General features: G+C 38.2%; 1 protein-coding gene across 1 annotated transcript; it reads left to right on the top strand.

The window, feature by feature from the left end:
• The first annotated feature begins 232 nt into the window (after nucleotides 1-232).
• ZPLD1 (zona pellucida like domain containing 1) lies at nucleotides 233-20,428 on the top strand. The gene is made up of 10 exons (XM_062512169.1): nucleotides 233-338; nucleotides 5,599-5,819; nucleotides 8,151-8,332; nucleotides 8,973-9,045; nucleotides 12,091-12,188; nucleotides 12,807-12,887; nucleotides 13,713-13,884; nucleotides 15,208-15,316; nucleotides 18,365-18,394; nucleotides 20,253-20,428. The coding sequence occupies exons 1-10, from the start codon at nucleotides 233-235 to the stop codon at nucleotides 20,426-20,428; spliced, it is 1,248 nt and encodes a 415-aa protein (XP_062368153.1).
• Nucleotides 20,429-24,800: the final 4,372 nt, after the last annotated feature.

The raw sequence follows: 24,800 nt of genomic DNA, 5'->3' as shown, positions 1-24,800 counted from the left end.
ACAACTTATGATTAAAAGTTGCAGAAGCTAACAGAAGTTACATATTTATTACTCAGGAGCAGAGAAATGGGCCCTGCTGTCTGTGACCTCTTTCCCACAAGCTTGTGAGATTTATCCCCAATTCCTTTGCTGGAGACCATTGCCTCCTGAGTGATAGAATGTTTTCAGTAAGCATTTTAATGCAGTGAACAGATGTGTGTAATAACCACTTAATGTTTTGCTAGGTTTTGCAATGGAACAGGTATGGTTGCTTCTCCTGCTGACGATTAAAGTGCTTCCAGTGACTGCTCAGTTCAATGGATACAACTGTGATGCTAACCTCCACAGCAGGTTTCCTGGTAAGTACTTAATCGACGTTTTTTCTAAAGGCTTCTTTATTGTCTTGGTTCAAAGCAGTGATTATTTTTAAATACAGAGTTTTAAATCTGTCTAAAGCCTGGGGTTAGGACTCCACATTAAGTGAGTGTTATCTGCTTTTGTGACAATGAACTTGCCTAATGCTGCACTTTACTTTCTTCCTAATTGCACAACGGATCAAATTCATCCTGGTAGCAAGGCGAACAATTCCCTGCTCACCAGTGGGGCTTGACCTGCTTTTGCCAGAGCTCTAAACTGTCCAAGATTTTCACCAGAGCTCATATTGTTGTAAATGTTCTCTATAGATTTAACACTCTCACACTTCTAACTGGGTTTTCTTTAATGTTTGGGTTTTATAGTTTTCCTTTCCTGGGTAAGAGAATATAATTTTATTATTTTAGATATATATATATATATAGATATAGATATATATATATATATATATTAAGCAAAATTAACTTGATGGCAAAATTTTAGTGCCTTGCTTCCACATTAAGTCCGTGATTAGGGGCAGGTGAAGCAATGTCTATGGATGATGTATTTTCCTTCCTCTAAGAAAATGGGAACAAAGTAATTTTGGGGACATTGTATGTTCAGAGCTGTTAGTACAATAAGAAATCGAAATGAAATGTCAGTCTTAGTGGCATGGTATCAGGGTTTCCTCAGGCAAAGGATCCTTTTAGTTTCTATTACATTGCTTATCCTTCCTACTTCAGTTGTATCTTGGACAGAATAATAATAATAAAAAAAGAAGGCTGTGAATACTCTCTCACATCTTGTTTTTTTGGGGTAGTGATTGAATTGAATAGTTCAGTAATGAGCACTCAGTGTAGTATTACACTGTAATACCTTTCCTGTTGTTGCTTTCTGAATAATAAAAGGTTTGATTTTTCTTTCAGGAAGGGTCAGCTCTTATTAAATTTAAGTCAGCAGAAGGCAGAAAGTCTGTTTATTGATTCCTGTGTTACTATCACACTGCTAGGTGCTTTGTTGACATAAAGACCAACAGTGGGTTTGGTTCTTTTCTACTTAATCAATATGAACATGAAGAACAGAGAAATAAGGCATGCAAAGAAGATCAAATATATTGTATCCTTTACTGAGAAAATCACAGTTTAGCTGAGTACTACACAAGCTACTTTTATATATATATATATATGTATATAATATTATATTTTCCCCTTCTTAACATCAATTTTTACAGGCTTGCCTCTGAAGTGTGAGTGAATTTTGCCCACCTGCTTCAGAGCTATCTTTTGAGTTTCTTATGTAATTGTGTTTTTTTGGTCCCTGTTTCAGGCTTCTTGCGAGGTTTGCAACAGATAGAGGGAAGTTTATGTTCCTCTTTCTGTGTTTTAAATTTTTTCTCTGGTGACTTTTTACACCTGCTCTATGCCAATGATTATTTGCAATGTGATACCTCTGAACTGAATTCATCTCTTCCTGAGGGTATCTAGGGGCATCTTGCAGTTCTGCCTCATATAAATGAGTCATATCAGATTCCATGTCTGCCAAATCTCATTGACTTGGGAGAAAATCTGTTTAGGTTACAATCAAACTGATCTTTTAAAAAAGTAAATACTATGGCTTCCCTGGCCATAGGAGCTGAGAGCAGAGTCCTGCTTTTTCTTGTTTGTCATCTAAGACAGCAAAGATTCAAAGGCTGTGATTTAATCAACAGTCTTACTGCTGATTTTGAGAGCTAGGAAAGAAAAATAATTCGGTTTGTTAGTTGTGCATCTGAGATGGAGGTAAAAGCCAGGAACCCTTTTTGCCCCAAATTTGACAGGTATTTTTTTCAATATGCAGAAGGGTCTGCTATGTAATGGGCTGGGCTAGTGGAGCTGAGAGGCTGCTGAAGATGGGTGAGAGCCTCTCTAGGGAGAAGGGGCTCAGGCTTCCTGTGCTGGCTTACCCAGCACTTGGCTCAGGCTGTGGTTTCACAGATGTTGCCTCAGGGCCCTTGGGGTTCAAGTGTAAGGGGAGAGTTGAGAGAGAGTGGTCAAAAAGGAGAACATTTTAAAAATGTTATCTTCCAGGCTGAGGCACTACTCACAGAACCTGGTTACAGATAGATTTTCTTCCTGTTCCTTGTTTGTTCCACACAAGTAGTCTTCATTGCTGTCAGCTGGAATTCCAAGCATGGAATGCAGACACCAGAGAAGCCATTGGGTGTTGAAGTTGTCACCTCTTTTTCTTTAAATGTTGATAAGAAACAGAAGTTGTCTTCAACAAAGAGTTTGTCCTCTTTGAAGCCTTCCTAGAGGAACCATGGAGCTCATCCATTTTTCATTTGTTTATGCTCTTATCATTCATCACTTAGGTGACCTTCTTGTATAGAAAAGATGCTGCATAAATAGGATGACAATCAGACAGATCTTTTGTTTCTGCAGTTTGCAGGTTTATTTTACAGGTTTTATCTACTACTGCAGATATGCAGTAGTCAGCAGGAATGAAGGAAAAATAGCCCCATTTTTGGTAGACTGAAAATGCAGTGATTTTTTTTTGTGCCAAAGTTGGATGTGTTCTAGAGAATATATAATTAGGTTAGATCATGCCATCATTCAGAGAGTTTACATAGGGAGAAAACTTTAGTTCTGCATTGTATTAAAGCACAGCTTTTAGAAGGCTTCTGGGGCATAGAGCCATAGCACTCTGTCTACAGTTGGGGCATGCAGTTTTGATTCAGGGGGTTCTTGTCTTAAGTGCACGCTGAGAACTTAGTAAGGCCTGATGGAATGTTGCAGCTTTTCCACATACACTATGCATTTTAATTCAATAGCAAAGCAGTGATTTGATCAAAGAGGAGGTTCATGGGGAGAAACTGATTTTGAACCACTTGGGTGTTTTCATTCTCTTCTGATGGAATGACTTTTATAAAAGGTGTTCTGTCAAAAACTCTTGTCCTCTGAAGGTTTTTTTGCTACTTGCCCTGGGGTGAGTTGTTAATATATGGAGGGTAACAGAGCAGAAATGGGCAGTGGAGCTCCCAGTGTTTGCCCCCATGAGTTTGCCCATAATTCAAGATGGTCTCTGTTACTGTAGGATCTGTGTACCTCCTGAGCTTTACTCTCATGCTTGAGAGATGTCCATGAGGACTGCTGGCTATAGATAGCTTGTGTGATTTGAGTGAGAAATTAACCAAGTGGTTTGCCTCTATGGAAACTCTGTGACAGAGAGGCCATTATAGTTAAGGCTTCATCACTTGGGTTCCATAACCTTAGAACCATTGCTCCTCTGACTCAGAAAAACATAAGTTATTAATGCAGGAATACAAATATTTTTTTTTGTTTGTTTGTTTCTTTTAACTTATATAGAAATAATATTTACCTTCTCAAACTGTCAAGAAATGAGCTAGATATTTAGCATGTAAGAGGGCATTAAACCTGTTGGGGACTGGCTTCAGATAAATTTCTGGACAAAAAATGTTTTATTTCCAGAATGGACTAATTTAGAAGCAATACTTCCTCATGAAGTAGTGGACAGAAAAGGCTAAGTCTGGAAAGGTTGTTTATCCTTCTGTATCATGCAAAAGTTGGTCTTGTGTGGTATAGTCTTACTTCCCACAGTGTCAAATGATAATTTTGCAAGCAGTCAGGGTAACTTACTTGGTAAAAGTTATGCTGCTTTTTGAAAAGGCTTGACGTGAATTATGGAATTAACTGAGCTACTTTGTTGCATCCTGCAATTCATTGCAATCTGACTGTCTACGCATCAACCCAAGGAAGCATAAATGCACACTTTGCCATTCCCCTTTTTGTACTGGCCCGTCTACCTTAGTACACTCATTAAATGGATCATAATAGTCCTCCTGCAGTGAAAACCGAGGCATGTTGCTTCCTGATCTTTGTGCATTGCATTAGTGGAATTATGACTGTGTACAAACCAGGAGAATTTCATGCCAAATCACTTCAACTGCCTCCAGTACCTTTCTGCCCAAATTTACACCCAGTGAGTAACATTTATCATGGCATTGGCTCAGGACTGAGTTTGACCTATTATTTTCTGCACTTGATTGTTTTAGCTTGAAAGGCACCATTAAAGCTGTCTAAATTAAACTGCTTGTGTTCCTGTACCATGGGGGAAGAACTAGTTCATTGTAATGGAAATGTCATTTCCTCTCTGCTGTGACTATGCAGTGAAACAATTCACTTTAGCAGGCTTAATGGTACAGTATTGACTGAAGTTGTTCTACAATTTTTAATAGCCCTTAATCTTTAAGCAGATGTAATAAATTAGCTCTGTAAAGGAGTAATGCCTGTATTTAACACAATGCAGTATGTATTTTTGTAAAGCACTGGGGGAAATGCCAGAACAGCCCCCCAGCCATCTGTGGGCAAAGAAGACCTTAAAGAAGAGCATTGTTAAAGCTTTAAAGCAAAACAATCTCTTGCTTGTGCCTGTCTCTGAACCTGATGGTTTTCCATTCAGTACATAAAAATCTTCAGAACTTTTATTCAAAAGGTCAAATTGTCAGAAGATGGTTTCTTTGCTGTTCAAAAATTGATCAGTTTTAACAGCTGCTTCTTTCTAGGTCTTTTGTGTTGTCATAATGCACAGAATAAAAGATTGCAAGATGCTTTGTGGTATTGATCATAGTCTTTCAAGAGACAACTGATTTTTCATTAAAGCTCAAGTTGATGATTCTTAAAAAAACAAAATAAACAAAAAAAAAGCAGAGGAAAAACCAACATTAGAGAGATCATAATAAATTACTCTGATATGCTGTTGATTGTACTTCAAAGTCTGCACAGCCCGAGACTGCGATCTCATACAAAGTGGACTCCAGACAACTCAGAAAAATGTAGCCAGTTTCCATGCCAGAGTGGGCTGGGAGGCAGAGCTTGCCTTTTCAATTCCTCAAAATTGCTGGAAATTTTTGTTCCAGTGGGGGCTGCTTAATCAGACTCCAAATATTTAACCACTTGCTGCTTTCTACTCTGTTGTTGCAGTGTTTCACTTTATGAATGTGCTACTAAAAGATTTGCTGCGGGATTAATGTATTTCTTGCTTGGTTACACTATGTTACTATATTGATTCTTTTTCTTTAATGAAGTTATAGAGTCAAAACTGTTCTTCAGACTAATGCAATTCCTACCTTTATAGTCTAATATTTTGCTGCAACTGAAATCTGAAAATTTATTTGTTTGGAAGTCACAACAGTGGACTAACTGCTACAACAGTTGTATGATGATTACTTCAAATCTTCTTACAATGTCTTTTCCTGTATTTTTCTTGCAGCTGAGCGAGATATCAATGTTTTCTGTGGAGTACAGACAATTACTATGAAGATAAATTTTTGCACAGTTCTTTTTTCTGGTTATTCTGAGACAGACCTGGCGCTGAATGGGAAACATGGGGACGCCCACTGCAGGGGCTTCGTCAATAACAACACCTTTCCAGCAGTGGTCATTTTCATCATCAATCTGAGTACTTTGGAATCTTGTGGAAACACTTTAGTGGTAAGACCTAGTCAAAGCAAAATTATAGCTTGGCTATGTGTACATAGGCTCAAGTGAATGCTCTTGACAGTGTTGTGTCTTGTGTCTTTCATAGATAATGTTTACTTTGTCTTACCCAGTTAGAAACATATTGCATACATCAAAGAAAACCAGAGAAAGTTGATAGCTTATAATCTTGATCACTATTGAGAAAATGTGGTGGGACACACATTTGTCCTCTGATTAGAAAGTATAATTTTAATTTAAGTATTTTTTTCAGTGGAAGAATGAGATTTTTCCAGGGTGTTTCTAGAACTCTTGCTGACCATGCCTTAGATTTTGCAGAAGTGGATAGTTTCACAGTTTGTGTATATCATGTTGAGTGATATCAAAGTATCCATGAATAACTTAAAAACACAAGTTTAAAAATGCATTATTTTCAAGGATTCTACTCTCCAGAATTCTTATTGGTACTTGATCCGTGACAGTTTTTATAACAAACTCCCTGTTTTGTTGCTAATAATTTTGCTGAAATGTTTGATATGCTCTGTGACCTCTTTGCCTTAGGCTGGGTTTTCTTTTAAAATTTCAAGTAAAAACCAGTTCAGCCAATTCCAAACTCTCTTTTCCAACTGTAACACCTCCATGACTTGCAGTAGAAGAATTTTCCAGGAAGCAACTCTTCCTGTTCCTGTGCAGCTGGTCACCTTGTAAACTCCCTGAACTTGCCATGTGATCATGATCATATGAGCTTGAAGTTTAAAAAATGAAACGAAAAGACCCCGCAGTCTGATAAGTCCAAATAACTTGAGCTCCCTGTGAAATCCCCCACCAGGTTGCACTGAATACAAAATATCAGCTGCTAAAAATATATTCCAACAATATTTATATATAACCAAAAATATTCCCTCCATCCTCTCTGTTTATTCATGCTGTGCCCTAAATGAAAACAAAAAAGGAGCGGGGAGCATTTCTTATCATGTTCCCCACATGGGAATTTTACAATCTCCTGCATTTCTTGGCAGTATTTCACAGCAAAGATCTTCATGCTAATTTTCAGTAAACGTAAAGGAAAGACAGTAGTTCAGGCAGAACTTGTGTGAAACCCAGGACTTTCTGTAATAAGCAGACTCGGCTTTTTACTTTATGGGGGTAGGGTGGTGAGGAAGCCACAGGCTTGAGCCTGTGTTGCTTAGGCAAAACTCAGATCCTGGAAAATTCATGTTCAACATTTTTGTGCCTTTCAGAAAATTACTAAGTATGCTATGGGCAAAATGCACTCCTACTTATGATTTTTAGGTGTGTTTTTGGTAGGCAAAGAAATAAAAATTCCTGCTGTGTGTCCTGTGCTACTTGTTTTGAAATGTTATAACTCATGTGCACCTCAGTATGATTCTTCCATAAGGAAATATTTTTTTAAGAAACCATGTGTTTTGAAGCTACTGAGACCATCTGTTTTGCTAAGAGTTATACAAAAGAAATGCTGTAGTTGAAGTCCAGTGCCATGTTAATTTGCCCTGTGGTGTATGTGCCTACTGAGAAAGGAATTTTTTTATTCTTCTCAGTTGTTTTTGAACCACCCCCTTATCCAGATCAGTAGCTACAGATGGACTGGAGTTGGGCTGATACCAGGAGGGAAGTGTCCCTCAGTTTTCCTGAGGGCTGCATGTTCTTGCAGGCCCTGAAGACTCTGTGAGCTGAGCAATACAGAATAGAATGTGCCCATGGACACAATTTAGGTTGCATTGGCATTAAGTTTGTATTAGCTTTGTAATTTCTGACAGGTTAGCTCTTATCATTAAGATTTAGAAATTTATAACATAAACAAAGCCACACACTCAAAGTTCAACTATTTGGCCTGTGTCTGCTTATAAAGTACCTTATTTTTGATGTGTCCAAACCAAAGCTCAACCGTGAGAGAATACTATTTCTGTAAAAAAATTGTGTATTGTCCTTTTTATTGGGTATTGAAGTTCATTGTAAAGTAATAGATTTAACTGTAGTGGAAAAGTTGTTTTAGTTTTTCTCAATAAGTGGCATGAATTCATTTGGAATGTAGAGAACAAAAGCCCTTACCAAAAAATATGCTTCCAAGATTCATAATTCTTTTCAAATGTTGCTCGAGTCTGTTCTGAGAACAGGGGTGCAGCTTGTGAATTTTATACCCATGATTCCAGGGAGGTGAAAAAACAGAACACAGGGAAGATGTTATTAAACTGAATTAATTTTTTTGGAAGGTTTTAGTGAAGAATATTTCAATGTGAATTATGGGCTAAACCATTAGTGTCCTTAAGGGTTTTTTTGTTCCACAGTTAATTTCAGCTAATAGTAATGTTCTGTCTTCCTCAATAGGTATCCTCAGCTCGAGGTATCAATGCTTATGGAAATACCTCAGTGGTACAGATAGGTAATGTTTCAGGCTATATTGACACACCAGACCCACCAACGATTATCAGCTATTTGCCAGGGCTTCTGTACAAATTTAGCTGTAGCTACCCACTGGAGTACTTGGTGAACAACACCCAGCTCGCTTCGTAAGTGTGCTTTTTCATTTCTATGTGTTTCATTCCCCTCCCATGTTTGTGTAAGCATGTGTATGTGCATGCCATAACATCATTGTCCATGTAGCAATTATTTCTGTTTAAGAGTAAAGGGAAAAGAAAAAGCAACAAAAGGAAAAGTGCTGCAAGGAAAAAGAAAATTCTGTAGCATCATTATATGAGATAATATAGTTTATGAAGATTTCTGTTATGAAGAGACAAATAATGTAAAACTTCTCTTAAAATTCAGATGTTCTGAAAAATTATAGCAGAAGAAAAAGAAATCCTTCATTAAATAGTTTGAAGCTTGTAAAGACAGAACGCAAGAGAAAATATTTCCATGAGTAAACCTTGTACATCATGTAAAGTGAATTCCTTTTTGCCACTTTGCTTCTCTGCTAATTATTTTTCTGATTCATGTTCCAAGTAGCATCCACTATTTTCTGCATACTTAAGACTGTCAGTATTTCCACTATAAATTCCTGTTCCTGAAGTTTGTAACCTCAATGCATAAATTAACTCCTTGTGATATGACTCATTGAGTTTTTTAATGATAAAACCCACTGAAGTATGCAAAAACAAAAATAAGGTGTCTTTCTTCATGATGTTTTTTTGGTGTCTGGTTCTGTTGTAGGTCATCCGCTGCTATTTCTGTAAGAGAGAACAATGGTACATTTATCAGCACTTTGAATTTGTTGCTTTACAATGTGAGTATAAAACACAGCATGACCTAGACTAAATTAATCTCTGTGCTATGTGGACACAAACTGTTGTAGTAGACCAAAGACCTCTCACCATTTGTTGTTTCCTTTCCACTCCTCCCATGAGCCAAGCCTTTCTTCCAGGCATCTTTCATCTCTGAATTCCTTTTCCCATTTTGTTTGCATGTACCTGTTGTCTTGTATTTATATGGCTGGTCTTTGAGGACAGACACAGTCTTTTTGTCCTGTATTTATACAGTTCCTCAATTTACAGCTATGGCTTTCAGTTGGTAGTGCCATGTGACTAATCAATTGTAGCCATAACAATCATACTCCAGAGTGCATATTTTGTTTGCATTTATTATGTTTCTGTGTGTGTATAGGTGCTTTGTGCCTAAACAGAGAGTACTCTGTAGTATTCTGTAAAATTATTCCAGACCTATTCCCATTGCAATGAACTGTAGCACCTTGGCTTGGGTATTTTTATGTTCAAGGCTCATCAGAGTGTTTCGATCATCTCTGATTGTTGTGGAGGATGTATTAGTTACAAATCTATAGCCTGATGCAGATGTTGTCTTATAGTGTGGACTTTAAAGATTTTAAGGGTTAATAATTAAAACAGTTTTCATCCAATGCTTCTTCCTTATGTTTTAGATAATTTAAATATGCATTATTGTAAAAGCTTTTACCATGTAAAATGGGTTGTGACACTAAAACATGAAAAATGCAAGGACTTCTACTTAATATTAATCCCTGAAATTATATTTTGTGTTGATTAAAATTTTTACTCATACATTTTAAATACCTGATTTAAATATCAATTTTTCAATCTATCAAGCACCATTTTTGTAAATTATGAATCCGATTTTTTTTGCATTATTATTCATGCCATCATGTTGCTGAGTTATAATTCATGCAACTGATTTAAAAGTCAATGCTTTATGCTTTGAACATAATGAGCTATAAATATTGCAACAGGACATTTTTCAATGGCATGCTTTAAAAAATCATGTTTGTTTGAAAGAGCAGAGCTCCAAATAACAACCTATAATTTGTTAAAATGCTGATTATACTTCTCTCATTTTTAAATAAACCTGTGATTAAAAAGATGAGGCAGAATGAGTGTAGGCAAATTTCTCAGTCAAGCCAAACATTGACCACTGCATGTTGACTGCCTTTCAGGGCCCAATTCAGCAAATAGTCAGGAATAAATGCTATTGATGCTCATATTGAGCAGATTTTCTCCTCAGATGTCCCATGCCAAAATGTGCTTTCACCCTGCCCACCCCTGTAAGCTTGCAAGTTGACCATGAAATGGTGGTGTCTTTTCATCCTGATAGAAGTGACATTACTGGCCTTAGTGAATAGCACTGGCATGAATAACACTGCTAAGGCTGGCAGATTCCAGTGGTGGATATGCCCTTCTGCTTTGCTTCCCGGGGCTGGATAAACACATGGACAGCTTGTGCACTGCCTGCATCTTTCCGTGTTGGGAGTGCCTCTGGACACCTGCTGTCTTGTGGGCTCACTTGATCCCTGTTAGCAGTCCTGGTTTTGGGAGGGGCCTCAAGGCTCATGTCCACCCTTGCGATTAGTGAGGGGATGTGTACAGATGTGTTTCTTGACTGCAGGCAGCTGTCTTCTCCAAATTTAGCTTTAGTGTTATTTCTTAACATTGACTGTTCATCTTCTTAGCTTACGTCTGTCTTCCATCACATAGTGTTTAGATTTACTTTGTGATTCTAGTACATGCCATTGTTAGGAAAGGTAAGAGCTGTTATGATAGACTCAGAGTTTAATAGCAAAATGTTTAATGGGCTTTCACAGAGCCTAAGTGGCTATGTGCTTTTATGCCTTTTTGCAAACATCTGTGTAAATGAATAAAAACTACACTCAAAGAATAAAAGAGCAACTGTGGAGTGTAATAGTGAGTGTCTTGCACTTTTTACTCAGTAGCAAAATGTGGCAGAGCTAAGTTTAATAGAAATGCATAATTAGTTTGAAGGAAGGCAAACTTACCTGAAGGCCTCTGATACTGCATAGATTAGATATTGGGCATGCTGTTAACTTTAGCATTGTTATCTTTGAAAAAAAATCACTTGATCTCTGATCTTTGAAAAAAAATCACTTGATCTCTGGTGTAAACCTTGTTACTGTCAGCTGCTGCTTGCTGTGGTCTTGCTTGCCACAACGAACCTTGTTGAAATCCTATTTACCAGTTTTTTTTCATATATATTGACCTTTCACAAGAGGTCTCAGCAATGCTGAGTCACGTGCTATCTGCATTAACAATGTGTTTGACAGAGGTGACTTTACCAGTAGTGCATTTTGATATTCTCAATTAGTATTTGTCACTCAGATCTGTTTCATGGCTTTGTTGCTAAAGTTAATGGTTTAGATTTTAAACAAAAAACCCCAGTAAAACACCTACATTTAAGTAGCAGTGTATGGAGAATTCCCAACTTTTATGTTGGATACATCTTTCTTGAAACAGTTCTTTTGAAATACTAAAATTTAAATGAAAATGTTTGTTACTTGTAGTTCTCAACAAGCCAGCTTCCACAGAAACTACACTTTGCATAACAGAAGGTCTTTGTTCTGCCAGACTACAGATAAAAATATCTAACATCTCATGGCATTGCTATCTCCACTAATTCAAATAACCTTACAACCTTTCCTGGGAAAGAGTGCAGTGTGAAAACCCAGTAAAGCACTTCCATTAGAAGACCAGAGTAGCTCCTATGTCTGCCTGTAAGCTCTGGGAGACTTACTGAAGTGTCAATGAATGGTATGTTTTCTTTAATCACTGATCCAACCACCTTATTAAATCATATAGTCTCCCAAATTGTTGCATGGGGCAAAGCCAGTCTTTACAAACAAACTTGTAGGCAATTTCTCTGGCACTGCTTTTTGCTTCTTCCATTACAGAGGACAAAGTAAATCATCATTCTACACAGAAGGGTCAGAAAAATTGCCGAGAGCTCAGTCTGGATGCAGATGGGTTGTTAGAGTGGAATTTCTGTTACAATTGAGGCAATGTTTGTTTTACAGGATTCAACCTACAGCCAGCAACTCCTTATTCCAAGTACAGGTTTACCTTTGAAAACCAAAATATATGCAGCTGTAAGAGCAACCAACCTTGATGGCAGGTACCACAAAGGGTGTTATTCCTTGTCTTGCTTGCTTTTCAGCTCTTCTTGCTTTTCTGATTTAGAAGCATCTGTCTTTCCTCTTAGCTTTTTGCATTTCAAAAGAATGGTACGTGTTCAATAATCACTGCTCTCAGCTGGAGGGTGTCAGGTCCTTGGCAGTGAATGCATATTTCGCTGCAGTTCTCATTATGAATGTTTTCCTGATTTATACTTTAAATCCTATATTACTTTTATTTAAGAAAAGGCCCCTGTTGGACCAAGCGAGAAAACCCAGGGCTATTAAAAGTGGGCTGGTTTTGATTTCTAGTCCCCTGTGGCCATGATTTCTGAGACGAGGTATGCAATGTGTGTTGGTGTGGTGGTTGACTTACATGAAACCAAATTATATGATTTATAAAATTCTGCTGCTATGTTGTGCTGTTCAATCTTCTAAGTAGTTGAAGAAAGGGGATGACTTGCATGTGACCTGTTTAATACAGTAACTCAGTCTCACTGTAACAGCCTGCATTACCTGTTTGTGTGCTTTTCTGTACTGTCCTTTCATCTCACCTCACTCACACCCCCCCACGCTTTCATTGCCAGTTCCCCTCATCTATCCCTTTACTCCCTGTGCAGGTGGAATGTTTTGATGGACTACTGTTACACCACACCATCTGGCAATCCTAGTGATGATCTTCGATATGATCTTTTTTTCAGGTTCGTCCTGTGCAAACCCAGTATTTTGTTGTTCCTTTTTAAAAAAAAAAAAGAATAAATCTCTTCAATAGTGGTGTCTTAAACTGCCTGGAAAGTTTAAGCATTATTAGTAGGCAGGACCAAGGGCTAGGCTTATAGATAACATGTCAGAATTTCTTTTTGTGTGAACGTAAGCATAGAAGCAGGTGCCAAGTCATAAGAATTATGAAGGTAGAAAAGCATATACCCAAAGCAGTTCTACTAGAGATAATAGAAATGCTTAAAGTGGATGGGTAAACTGGCATTTATTTTACCAAGGGTGAATGTGGTGAATAACAGTGATATAAAATATCAGAGACTTCAATCCAGGAAAGCAGTTAAGTAAATGATTAAATAGAAATAGTTGTTCCTACTTCTACTCCCAGTAATAACATTTATTTGAATTGGAACTTTGAAAAACATCTTGGGCAGTATCTCATATTAAATTTTATCCATGACACCTATTGGAGATTTACTGTCTTCATTTGGAGTTACCTGTCTATACTGGTTAGCATACCTGATTGCTTTTTGCTTCAGGTCTCAAGTTTCTTTGAGCGCTGGAATTAAATTGTACCTTGGTTATAGCTGTGGTGCTGCAAAACAAAACAGTGTTTTTGTAGGAATATGTTTAAGCACAGGAAGCTGCAGCCCAACAGGCAGATTGTGTCTGCAGATATTTGCACTGCGCTCTTTTCCAAGGAAATTAAGTGTTGAATTTGCTGCTTAAGATAGCTCTTTCTCATCTAAGAGCTTCAAAATGCTAACAGAGCTGCTCATCCCAGTTTCACTCTTCTCTACAAAAACTAGCTGTGACAAGGATCCGCAGACAACCATAATTGAAAATGGCAAGAGTCAAATGGGCCGGTTTTCCTTTGAGGTGTTTCGCTTTGTGAAGCACAAGAACCAGAAGATGTCCACAGTCTTCCTTCACTGTGTGACAAAGCTGTGCAGAGCAGATGACTGCCCCTTCCTTGTGCCAGTAAGTTGTAATTATCTGGATATAAAATAGGCACACTGGAGTCCTGCATACAAGGGTTACGGAAGTTTGGATGGCACAGAATGAAAGCGACTTGTAGAGACTGAAGAAAGAATGTTTTTTGTGTCCGAAGGATTGTGAAACAACTAATGAAGAATATGGAAATGAATACTGATTTGGGGATAAAATAATACTAGACCTGCTAAACACAGGTTATTGAACATATAAGAAATGACCTCTTTGCCTTGTGGTCCTTAATTTTTAAAAGTAACAGCTCTGAGATGGCTTTTGGGTTGTTATTCTTAGTATAGTAGTAAGGTATCCACCATCACAGTGAAGAGAAATATCTTAGAATATAATTTATGTAAAAGTTAAAGCTATAGGAAGTGCTGTTAGATTGACAAGGAAAATTTGTGGAAGTTTTTCATAGTGAAAAAAATACCATGCCCCTTAGAGTTGATAATCTCTCTTATCATGTGAAAATTACTCTTTTGTTGAAATTCATGATGTTATGTCTATTTAAAATTAGCTAATTTTAGGAGTATGAGGAACAACAAATATATTTTGGAAATTGAAACATTTGAGTAAATATAGAAACACAAACTTCTGTGATGTCTTCAGAACACAGCACTGTTTCCTACTGAAAGAGTTCCCATTTAGAATTTTCAGTATAGAAATTCCAGTCTATTCCTGAAATTTTGCATATTGTTTTATATTTTTATATTACACATTTACATAATTAGCTTTGCATTCAATTTTCAATGTTCTGAGGCTTTTGAAGTTCTTTCACAAGAAGCTGAAACTAAGGAAATGCTCTTTGTTTGAAGTGTGCTTGAGTACCCTAGATGAAGGTAGGTGATAGGTAACAAATGTTAAAGGCAGATTCCAGATGAGAGTGCTGGGGATTGTTTTAGTGTGTCATTGATATTTAGAACTCCATGGAATATGTGCAAACTCTCACTTGAGAAGCTTGCTAGGGTAGGGATTGTCAAGCAAAACAGATTTACTGGGGAAAACTGTCTGTAAACATAGCTTTGGGAAATTAACTACTGAAAATTTAGTGTACTATAAGATGGATTTTGTACACAGCAGCAGTGTAGTTTTGTAAACAAAGTGAGGCAAAATAAAATGGCAAGCCAGGAATTTATAAGATGTGCTTCTAGGCAATATTGGAGATGTTTTTATTGCAAAGTAGTTTAATGCATACTAAGAAATAAAATCAAAGTTGTAGTATTGCCTACAAAAGAGTTCATATTACATCGGGAAGCACAAAAAGGCCACAATTCTGTTGCACTCAGTCTGTGATTGTTTTGATTGACCACTCAGATCTGCAGTAACAGGGAAAGAAGAGACACTGGTGGAAGGACAACTTGGCGCACTCAGAGCACATCTGGCAATGCTGTAATCTCTGCTGGCCCCATCATTACAAGGAGTGGTAGGAATAAACAACCTTTCTTTATAGACCACAGGAATTTCAGAAACCTGGGGAAATATTTTGCTGTTTAATGTAAATTTGCAGTGACTTAAAGGTGAATTCTCTTTGAGTTTGCTGAGTATTTTTTTATTACTGCTGAGTATTTTTTACTACATTTTGTTGCTAGATTGTTTGATAGAAAGTTTGAGCTACTATTTTTGTTTGGCTCTCACATGCTTCCTCCTCCAATAAAATCACTGAAGGATACTGTTATACATATAAGGCCATTATAAAAGTCCAGACTCAGTGGGTTTACTTTTTTGTGTCAGATTTCACTGGAGATAATAGAATTTAAGATACTGTGTTCCCTGTTGTAATTTAATTTGGATGGATAATGAATATTCACTGTCACTTTCTATTCACCATTTCTTCCACCTCCCTCTGGGTTTTTACCTAAATGTTGCTTAAAATTAAAGCACACTATTCTTAGATTCAGCTATTAGAAAGAAATGGGACAAAACCATTGTAAATTTTAAACTGTAGGCCAAAATCCACTGCTTTAAATTGAGGATGAAATCCCCTGATTTTAATTTTTATTGTCAATTGTTTAGGAAAAAAAACCAAAAGGCAGCTCTAAATGTAACCTGCAGTCTCTGAAAAAATAATGTGACTGCTGTTTAAGTTTTATGAACTACAGATATTTATAAGTAGTTGCAATTAAGCGACTGATTTCAAGTCTTAGGTTTAGGATGCCGAGAGTAGACTGAACCTGGTCTAGGAAAACTAATTTAAAACTTAAGAATAAAATCCTTCTTTAAATGCCAAGTAGTTGTACCTGTATACAAAGAGAGCAACTGATCCTCCAGAATGGGGAACCACCTAACGAGACCATTTCTAGAACAAATAGGCTCTGTTATGAGCAGCAATTCTGCATTGAAAATGAGTGATTTTTTTTTGCATTATACGTGGTCCCATTTGCTGCTATCTGATTAGCCAAGAGAAAGTGAGAAGAACTAACTTCAAAGTTGCATACATGAGTACATATGGGAAATGAATGACTGATTTGCTCAGCCAAACAAACGTGCTGGACTAATACTGCCTTAGGCAAGGAATGGAAACTAGATACAGCTTCTTATATGAGCAGCCCCTGGTAGGTAATATAGCTCATGATTCAAATGCTGTGAATGCAATTTTTACAGTTAAAAAAAAAAAAAAAGGATACTTATCAATTACCTTTAAATATTGCATAGTGTCAAACGAAGAGAGCTGATGGATGTTTAATGGTCCCAAAGAAAGGATAAACAATTTTATAATTTCATGACAACTGTTGAGGTTGCTTAAATAAAATCATTTATAAGGCTGAAAAAGGAAAAGAATTTTTAGATGTATTTTAAAAGTGAGTAGGTAAAACTTTTTTTTGATTTCTCCATCTTCATAGAGTGCTTTTGGAGTATTTCACTCATGCTGACAGAAGGATGGTTTAATGGGAAGTACTTGAAAAAATGTGGGATTCAATTCTTCATTCTGCCACAAATTTCATGAGTGTCATTGGTCAAGTCCCTCAATCTCACTTGCATTTCCTTTTTTCTACTGTGTCAGAAAGAGGGAATTAGTCCTGCTGTCAATTCCCAGTGTGAAAATAAGCTCATAAGAATCAGGAGGTTTATGAATATTATAGTTAACAAACTAAAAAGGGGAAGTTCACATGAGAACTTGACCAAAACTATCTGGGTAATGAATAATTTGGGATAAATTTGGATAATTTTGGATATTTTTTTTTAAATTTAGATAAATTTTGGATGAGGAATATCAGGGTGTAGCACTGGTTTGTACTGATTTTGTACTGGAAGTGCTCACACTGTTTTCAAGGCCAACTCTGGTCTAGCTGTAGCACAGAGTCCATTACATTTGTACATTTGTCCATTGTACATTTGTCCAGAGCCCATCAAACCTGCTGCACCTGGCTCACCACAGTCCATATACCAGCAGTAGGACTGCACAGATGTGCAGGCCCTCACTTCCCTCATTTAGGGTGGAGCTGCAGCTGTCCCAGGGCTGGCCTGTACACATCAGCACCTGCAGAGGCTCCTCAAGGCAGCCAGATCTCCCCAAGACCTGTCACCAGCTGTTCTGGCAGTGGAGCTGCTGATGCAGCTGCCTTGGTAGTGAATAATGTTGCTGCAAAAGAGTGATGGTCCTTCTCCTGTGTGATTCTGAACTCATATTTCTAATATTTGGCTGTCTTCAGAGAAGCATTATTCTTTTTTGTTAATCTAAAATAAGTCATTGCAGGAGATGTTCACAGAAGAAAATGTTTTTTGTAGGGAAACAAAGCTGGTACCTACTTGTGAAGTTAAAATGATGTTGCTTTTGATGGATGTCTCACTTAGGCTTAGGGAGACAGCTGCTCAAAACAAATATATACGTGAACTGTGCTTACAGACTGCACAAAAGAAAGCCCCAAAACAGTGACAAGAAATGTAATTCTGAAATGGACATTGCAAGTAAAAACTGAAGACAAAATACAAATGTTACCCTGAATATAAAACCACTATGCAACTGCCAAGATGAAAATGAGCACGGTGAAAGGAGCTTTTTAAAAATAATTTATAGTCGCTGTGATGTTTTTTCTTGTAAAACTCAAGTTTTTTCCTATAGAGCTATTTTATAATATGATTAAGTAAAGGGGCTTATGTATAACATTGTGCTTATGCTTGTGTTGTTACTGAGGGAGACAACAGAACTGGCCACCTTTTCAGTTAAAAGATTCCTGGTTTAAGGTGGTGTTGCTTTTTTTTTCCACAAGACATTAAAAATACTAATTAATATTTTAATATCTCCTGATATTAAAAATGAAGCAATGGCATGCAATTAATATTATTTGTCCTTTTTTATATGTCCATATTTTAACAGAGATGCTAAAAGCTGCTAGTCAATGTGGCAAGTAGAGCTGATGTATTTTTAAAATAAAGCTACAACTGTTGGGTTTTGTGTTGCAGGAGGGGAGGAGGTAAACAGAGGTATTTAAAATATATAATACGTGCTTTTTTTTTTAATATATGTCTGTAGATGAGACGCCAACCAACAATTCACAGCTTGGTAAGTTAATCAGAATTCCAAGAAACATAAGAGAGGGTTTATGAGGGAAGCAGAACTGAAGATGAACCATTTGATTAATATCTATGCACTCTGATGTTTTTCATATTTTTTTTTGGTTGCTCAAATGAGTTAATACCAACATGCACTGAAAAGAAAGCAATTGTATGGGATTCTCAGTTTAATTTGTGCACCCAGCACCATCTACATTGAAACTTTTAATTCCTGTGATGAAATTGAAATGAAGATCTGATGCTATAGGATGTGAGGGTGAAGGGTGCATTATAGCCACCAGATGCAAAACCAGATTTAAGCCGTGAAATTCACCCATGCCACACAGGAGTAGAGCAGGAAAATTATTATTATGGTGCAGTCTATCTTGGTTCATGTCTGAAAGCCAGAAGGTCAGAACTTCAGCTCCTGTTCTCCTAGCATATAACCACACAAAGACCCTGTAAAGAAACTTGGGTAGAACTTGTGCCCTGATCCGGCAGTGAAGGACATAGGCCACAGGGGAGATCAGCTCCTTAAGTTTTAGGGTGCTTTTTCTTTGGACACTTGGAACTCTTGTTTCAGCCTATCTGTTACTGTTCTCTGCTGGTAACAAGGAGTGGCTGATGGCTTAGAAAAGAGGATCAGGTGGTACATTGGGCCATTCCACCTTGTATTTCCTCATAACAGGACTGAGTGGAACAAGGAATCCATCCTGTCCTCTGAATTCTAACACTATTTGTTCCTTTCTTTACTCAGTTAAGAACATATAAAAGTAGATACTGTTCTTGTCTGTCATAGAGAGTTCTTTCTGTACTTAACTGTTCCCTGATGTGCTTCTACCCATAGATATAATTAAAATAACAAAATTCTTTATTTGCTGCACACAGTTTGCTGCGTTAATGGCTGCTACCTTTCCTTTCCATCCAACAAAAGCAGCAGCCTCTCCATCCCAGAGCAACAGCCTTTCCTTTGACTGTTGCTGTCCCTGTGGAGGGCACAGAGGTAGAGTCAGAAAGCAGCACAGTGCTGGGAAAGGGAGGGTAACCAGATCAGCAGTGCTGATTTCCTTTCAGCTTAGGTGAGGAGGGTGGGATTAATGGTGTTGAGGGCTGGTGGCTGCTTCTGGGACAAGCAGTCTGGTTTCTCACATGGAGGCTGTGTTGTCATTTCACCTCACTCTCCACCAGTGGTAATGGCAAATGCTCATTGGTACTCAAATGCTTTTTTTCTCCACCTGCTGGAAAAAACAGTACCAGCTGTGGATGTATGTGGCCTATTATCTGAGAACTGGTCCATGAACAGCTTGCTGAATTGTAATAAGTATTAAATATGTCACCTTTTCTATCTGAGAATTGATAAACATATTAAGAAGCCCTTTCTGAAGGTATACAACAAACTTCCAGAATATCTGATATTTGGTGCCAGACATGTCTACTGATTTATATAAACTTTGAATTGAAAAGTAGATAGTGATGGTGGGGAAGAAATCCTTTCATTAACTTGATTAGGCCACAAATCCTTATACATCTACCTTGATAGTCCCTGGATAAATCCTTGGATAACGATAGTCTTGCCTTGAGTTACACAGGTCAAGGTTGTTCACTAGCATATGAGGGATAGTGCCTTAGAAGGTGTATGTCTTTATTCCCCAGCATGATTGACATTGAAATAATTAATAACTGTTTTCAAAATGTACTTAGATAAGCTTTGTCCAAGTCGACAGGTGCTCATTCTGATGTGCAGTTAGTTTTAATTCCTTCATTGCAATTATACAGTATACTGGGTTTTGGAAAGGGAAGGCAGAAGTGTTTGGCACTCATGGGAGATAAAACAAGATCTTACCAGAAAATTTTTCTTCTCCTTGCAGGTCACCCAAATGGGCCTCCTTTCCAGATGAACACGGTCACCAGTGCACTGATTTCAGGCATTGTCATCCTAGGGATTTCAAGCATTTTCTTTTTTGTATGTTCTCTAACCCTTCTGCACAGAAACTGGCCCAACACTTCAGTCCTGAGTGGCATCCGGAACCCAGTTTTCAACTGAAAGTGATGATTTGTTTGCACTTTTTGTTTGGAGTTGCCTTTCTCATCTGTGAAATATGATTCCATTAAAAAGTAATACTAAGGCAACACTCCAGTGGTATCCAGCTTCTGTTCCAGCTATTCTATATTTGTAGATTTGCTAGATGATGTTGTGTAGGCAAGCAGCAGTGAAGTTGGTAACAAGCCTAGAAAATGTTGAGAATCTCAATTGTGTTTGCGATCAGACTGCATGATATTTGCCCATGAATGTGCTGACAATAAAGCTCATGTCTTCATCTGTTCAGTAAGGTCTAAAATCTGAAGAGGCTGCAGATGAGAACCTTTCCAAATATACCATTTTAATACAAAGGATCACATATTCAGAGCAATTCATAAGTTCATAAACACCTAGTAAGATAAAGCTAACTTCTCTTTTGTCATTACATTTTTCACAAAAACAGGTGTCTCAGGAGGAATTTGTTTTCAGCTATCTTGGCTAAAAATAACTTAAGAGAGGCTTGGAACAAGTGACTTTTACTTATTTGTAATTTGGAAGTATTTTCTTTAATATATCTTCCATTGGCTTGTGGAGATACCATGTATCAAGTATTGCCCAAACTTTCCTCACAGAAAATTATTTTTGGAGACCAATTTGGCAACAGAGTAAAAATCTCACTAATATGCTAATTGCTAAGGGAAAGTTTTGTCTGGTGAGTCTTTCAGTTCTCAGATAAAGCTTTCATTTCCAGATGAAGAGTCATCAATCAATGCTTATTTCTTTAGCAGATCTTCTGTGCGAGTTAGACTTGTTCACTGCATGGATGAAGGGAAGAGGGCAGCTAGAAGGATAACAGGCTGCAAGCAGTACTGTGCTGTTGCCTCTAGTTAATCTGATGAACACCAGATGTACCTGATGTGAGTGTGAGTGACAGGTGCCCTCAAACAGGAGCACAAGGCAGTGGCTTGGTTGTGTAGAGTAGACAAAAATGCTGGTACTAGAGAGGCCACCATAGACACAACATATTAAGCTGGACTGGATAGACAGTTGGGATTTGGTTACACATACAGCAGTTAAATTTCATTTTTTGTGTACTGTACATATTGGCCTAGAAACACCTCATTGATATTTATCATCATCTTGTGTTAACCATGTCTGTGTCTTCACTGATGTGACAGAACTGGCTGATGATCAGGGCTTTTTGGCTCTCAAGTCTAAAGACAAACACAGTCTTGTTCTCAGTTTTCTCTGATCCTGCAAATGCTGTATAAAGGCCTGTTGTTTGCAAATTCCACTGTGCTGTAGGGCGGTATCCCTCACAACCAATACTGTGCCTGTTTTCCTCCAGTCTTAATACCTCAGAAACATTTTTTGCACTTCAGGGGTTAGGTCTGATGACATGTAAAACACGATTGTTTAATAAAATAATTTTAAGTGTTGCAGAGTGGATTCTTTATCTGAGCTGTTTTCCTCCCCTTGTCCAATTGTTAGTTTTGTACATGCTTCCAGGGACCTCATTCTACAAAGAGGAAAATGGTACCTGATTTTTAAAGGTGGTTTGGTATGAGCTTTCAATATATAGGATAAATTAATATAATTATAGATTTACTGACCTTTAAAGGAGTGTAGTAAACTCTGGATATTTATATTCCAGCCTGGGGATAAATAAATTCAGAAAATCTATTTTAATTTACTAATAGAGAGAGCCACGAAAATCCCATTAATGTAATTACTACTTAGTAAGGATCAGCTTTAGCTGAAAGTTTCCAGTGATGGAGATAGCCATTATCATCCTTAGAAAGTTGTTTCAGCAATTAATTGCTATCTTCAGTACTTTTGAAAATACTTGCTAATGTGAATATGCCCATTTTAACTTACCAGTCATTTGAAAAAGTCAGACTGATGTCGGCTAGAGGAATAGAGAGAGAGAGACCCTTTTTCTAACACAAATCCCATACAGTTTGGCTAAGACCACAGAAAAAGGAAGTGAATGGTGTTAGTATTATAAAAAGTTGCTGATATATTATCAATATTGTCCTATTTGATTTCTTCGTGTTTTTGGAGGACTGTTGCTTTTCCACAAGGAAATGTATTTCATAACAAAGGAATTAACAAAGTCTTGTTGACCACATTTTTTGAGGTTGGAGTAACCTCAAACTTTTGTGTAACTTTTGCTCATGTGGAAATTGCTAGGTACCAAAGGGTGATCTCCCTCTAGATAAGTTAGTGACAGAATTCCAACAGCCATCTGTAGGAGTCATTACTGAGCTTGCTATGGATTGTGAATGTATTTGTCTTCATCATTCATTAAAAGAGATAAATATGTGTTCCTATTAAGTTCTTCATTCCCTCAGCAGGGGCTCTAGCCACTGATTATCTTGTTGGCTCTCCACCAGACTTCTTCCAGTTTATTGATGTTTTCCTTCTAATGTGGGAATCATAAAATGACATATCGTATCTATTTAGTGCAAAAAGTGGTGACCAGTGGGGGGAAATGACTTCCCTCAACCTCCTGGCCACGGTCCTGTTCATACAGCCCAGGACACTGCTGACCTGCCTTGCTGCCAGGACCCACTGCTGGCTCCTGTGCAGCCTTCGGTCCACCAAGATCCCCCAATTCTTTTCACCAGGGCTGCTCCCAGCCAGTCAGTCCCCAGCCTATATCACTGCAGGGGTTACTCCCATACTGATACAGAACTTTACAGTTGTACTCATTGAATTTCATAATGCCCCTGTCAGCCCATTCCTCCAGCCTGATGAGGTCCCTCTAAATGGCAACCACGCTCTGAAGAGTATTGGGTGGTGATCCCAATTTGTGGCATCTGAAAATTTGACTATAGTCTGCTCTGTCCCCTTCTCCAGATCATTGATAAAGGTATTAAAGTGGGCAACCTCAAGCAGACTTCCAGAGTACTCCATTTGCTGCTGGTATCCAGGTAGACAGTGTTTAGTACCTGCTGAACTGAATCATTCCTTCATTTTTCCAGCTGAAAGAGATTGTTGCTGTCAGTTCTGCTGATCTTGTATGATAGGGACAATAATGATGCTACACAGCAAATGTTGTACTGTTTATTTTTAGTCAGGAAATTACATCAGAAATCCAATCCTGACAGAAGGCTAATGGTACGAAGTAAAGCACTAAGGAGCTATGCTCAGGCATGGTGTGTTTTCTTGGAAAGGCACTTATTTTCCTTGGAACTTTGCTTTGCCTGCTAGGTACAGGGTGAGCAGTGAACCAGGGTAGTTTCAAGCAATGTTTGAAGAGGTGGTCACTGCCTCCTTGAAGTGGAGCCTTATCTCCTTGACTAAAGAAGTTAACTTTCCAGTGAATAAAGCAGGAAAATGGTTTAAAAGGCAATGGCTGTATGGTGAAACCGGTTGATTCTGGTTTTCCCAGTTAGAGAGTGCTTCTGGGTCAGTCTCTTGTGGCTGGAATTACAGTGTAAATGTAAGTTATGCTCTGTACCTTAATTCTTAACCTTCTCCCTGCATCCAATGTACTTGAGCCAAAGCCTTAATACTTGGCATCATTCCTGGTGCAGTTTTCCACCACTGTGTGCATTCTGACCCTGACTGCTGCTTTCTGGCTTCTTGGGGCTGTAACCCCTGTGCTCACCTGTGGAGACCCAGAGTGGCATTCCCAGTTAAGGAAAATGAGAGGCCTCCAGCCCTGTGCCCTCTCCCTCTCCGTCAGCCTTTCGGTCACTCCCTCCCTGTTTCCCTGTTGACCCTTGCCCTAACCCCACCCTTGTGACACCCCCATGTCCCCTGGTAATTGGTCTCTGAGGTTTCTTAACCTGGACGCCCTCAGCCCCTCTTTGCCTTTTGTTCTCTGACCCATGGACAGTGCACACGCCTGGCTGAAATAAACATCTCTGTGAAACCCCTGCAAAGGCCCTTCCTGCTTCCTTACTGGCTATCACCCCAAAAAACAAACAGATGCAACACTCACCCAAGACCATAGTTCCTGCTGTTGCCCAGCTGGGTGGGTGCCTCCTTTCTCTCATGCCTGACCCCAGCCTGCCTTGACGGCAATTCTGCTTCTGTCCACCCAGTCCAGCTTAGCTTTAAACTGTGACCATGTGGGAGCCATGTAAGCATTACCCCCACTGTGTTTCTGGTTCTGAGTGTTAGAGTCCCTCCTCCAGATGGTTAAGATGAACTCTTCTAAGGTGACTGTTGCCTTTTCAATTTCCATTTACTTGGGATAGGTCATAAGTGACCTCTGGTTACAGTAAGAAAAGCCTACAGTGGCTAACAGTCTAGAAAATGAGTTCTTGTTTTTGTAAATGTCAAACTTACTGTTCCTCTGGGTAAGACTTAAGGAAATAAGCTTTGATGCTCAATATATTGAGCATGGTCTGCTGCTGTTGTCATACTGGAAAGAAGATCTAAT

This window comes from Cinclus cinclus, chromosome 2 (genome assembly GCF_963662255.1).
Source record: "Cinclus cinclus chromosome 2, bCinCin1.1, whole genome shotgun sequence".
Lineage (NCBI taxonomy): Eukaryota > Metazoa > Chordata > Aves > Passeriformes > Cinclidae > Cinclus > Cinclus cinclus.
Note: the sequence above shows the minus strand (reverse complement) of the source record. Positions and strands in the feature narration are given on the sequence as shown.

Bases quoted from the DNA above. Each gene is read 5' to 3' on its own strand.
- ZPLD1 (XM_062512169.1), top strand. From the start codon at position 233: ATGGAACAGGTATGGTTGCTTCTCCTGCTGACGATTAAAGTGCTTCCA. The intron at 12,189-12,806 runs GTACCACAAAGG...CTCCCTGTGCAG, and splicing joins GCAACCAACCTTGATGGCAG to GTGGAATGTTTTGATGGACT. The intron at 12,888-13,712 runs GTTCGTCCTGTG...TACAAAAACTAG, and splicing joins CGATATGATCTTTTTTTCAG to CTGTGACAAGGATCCGCAGA.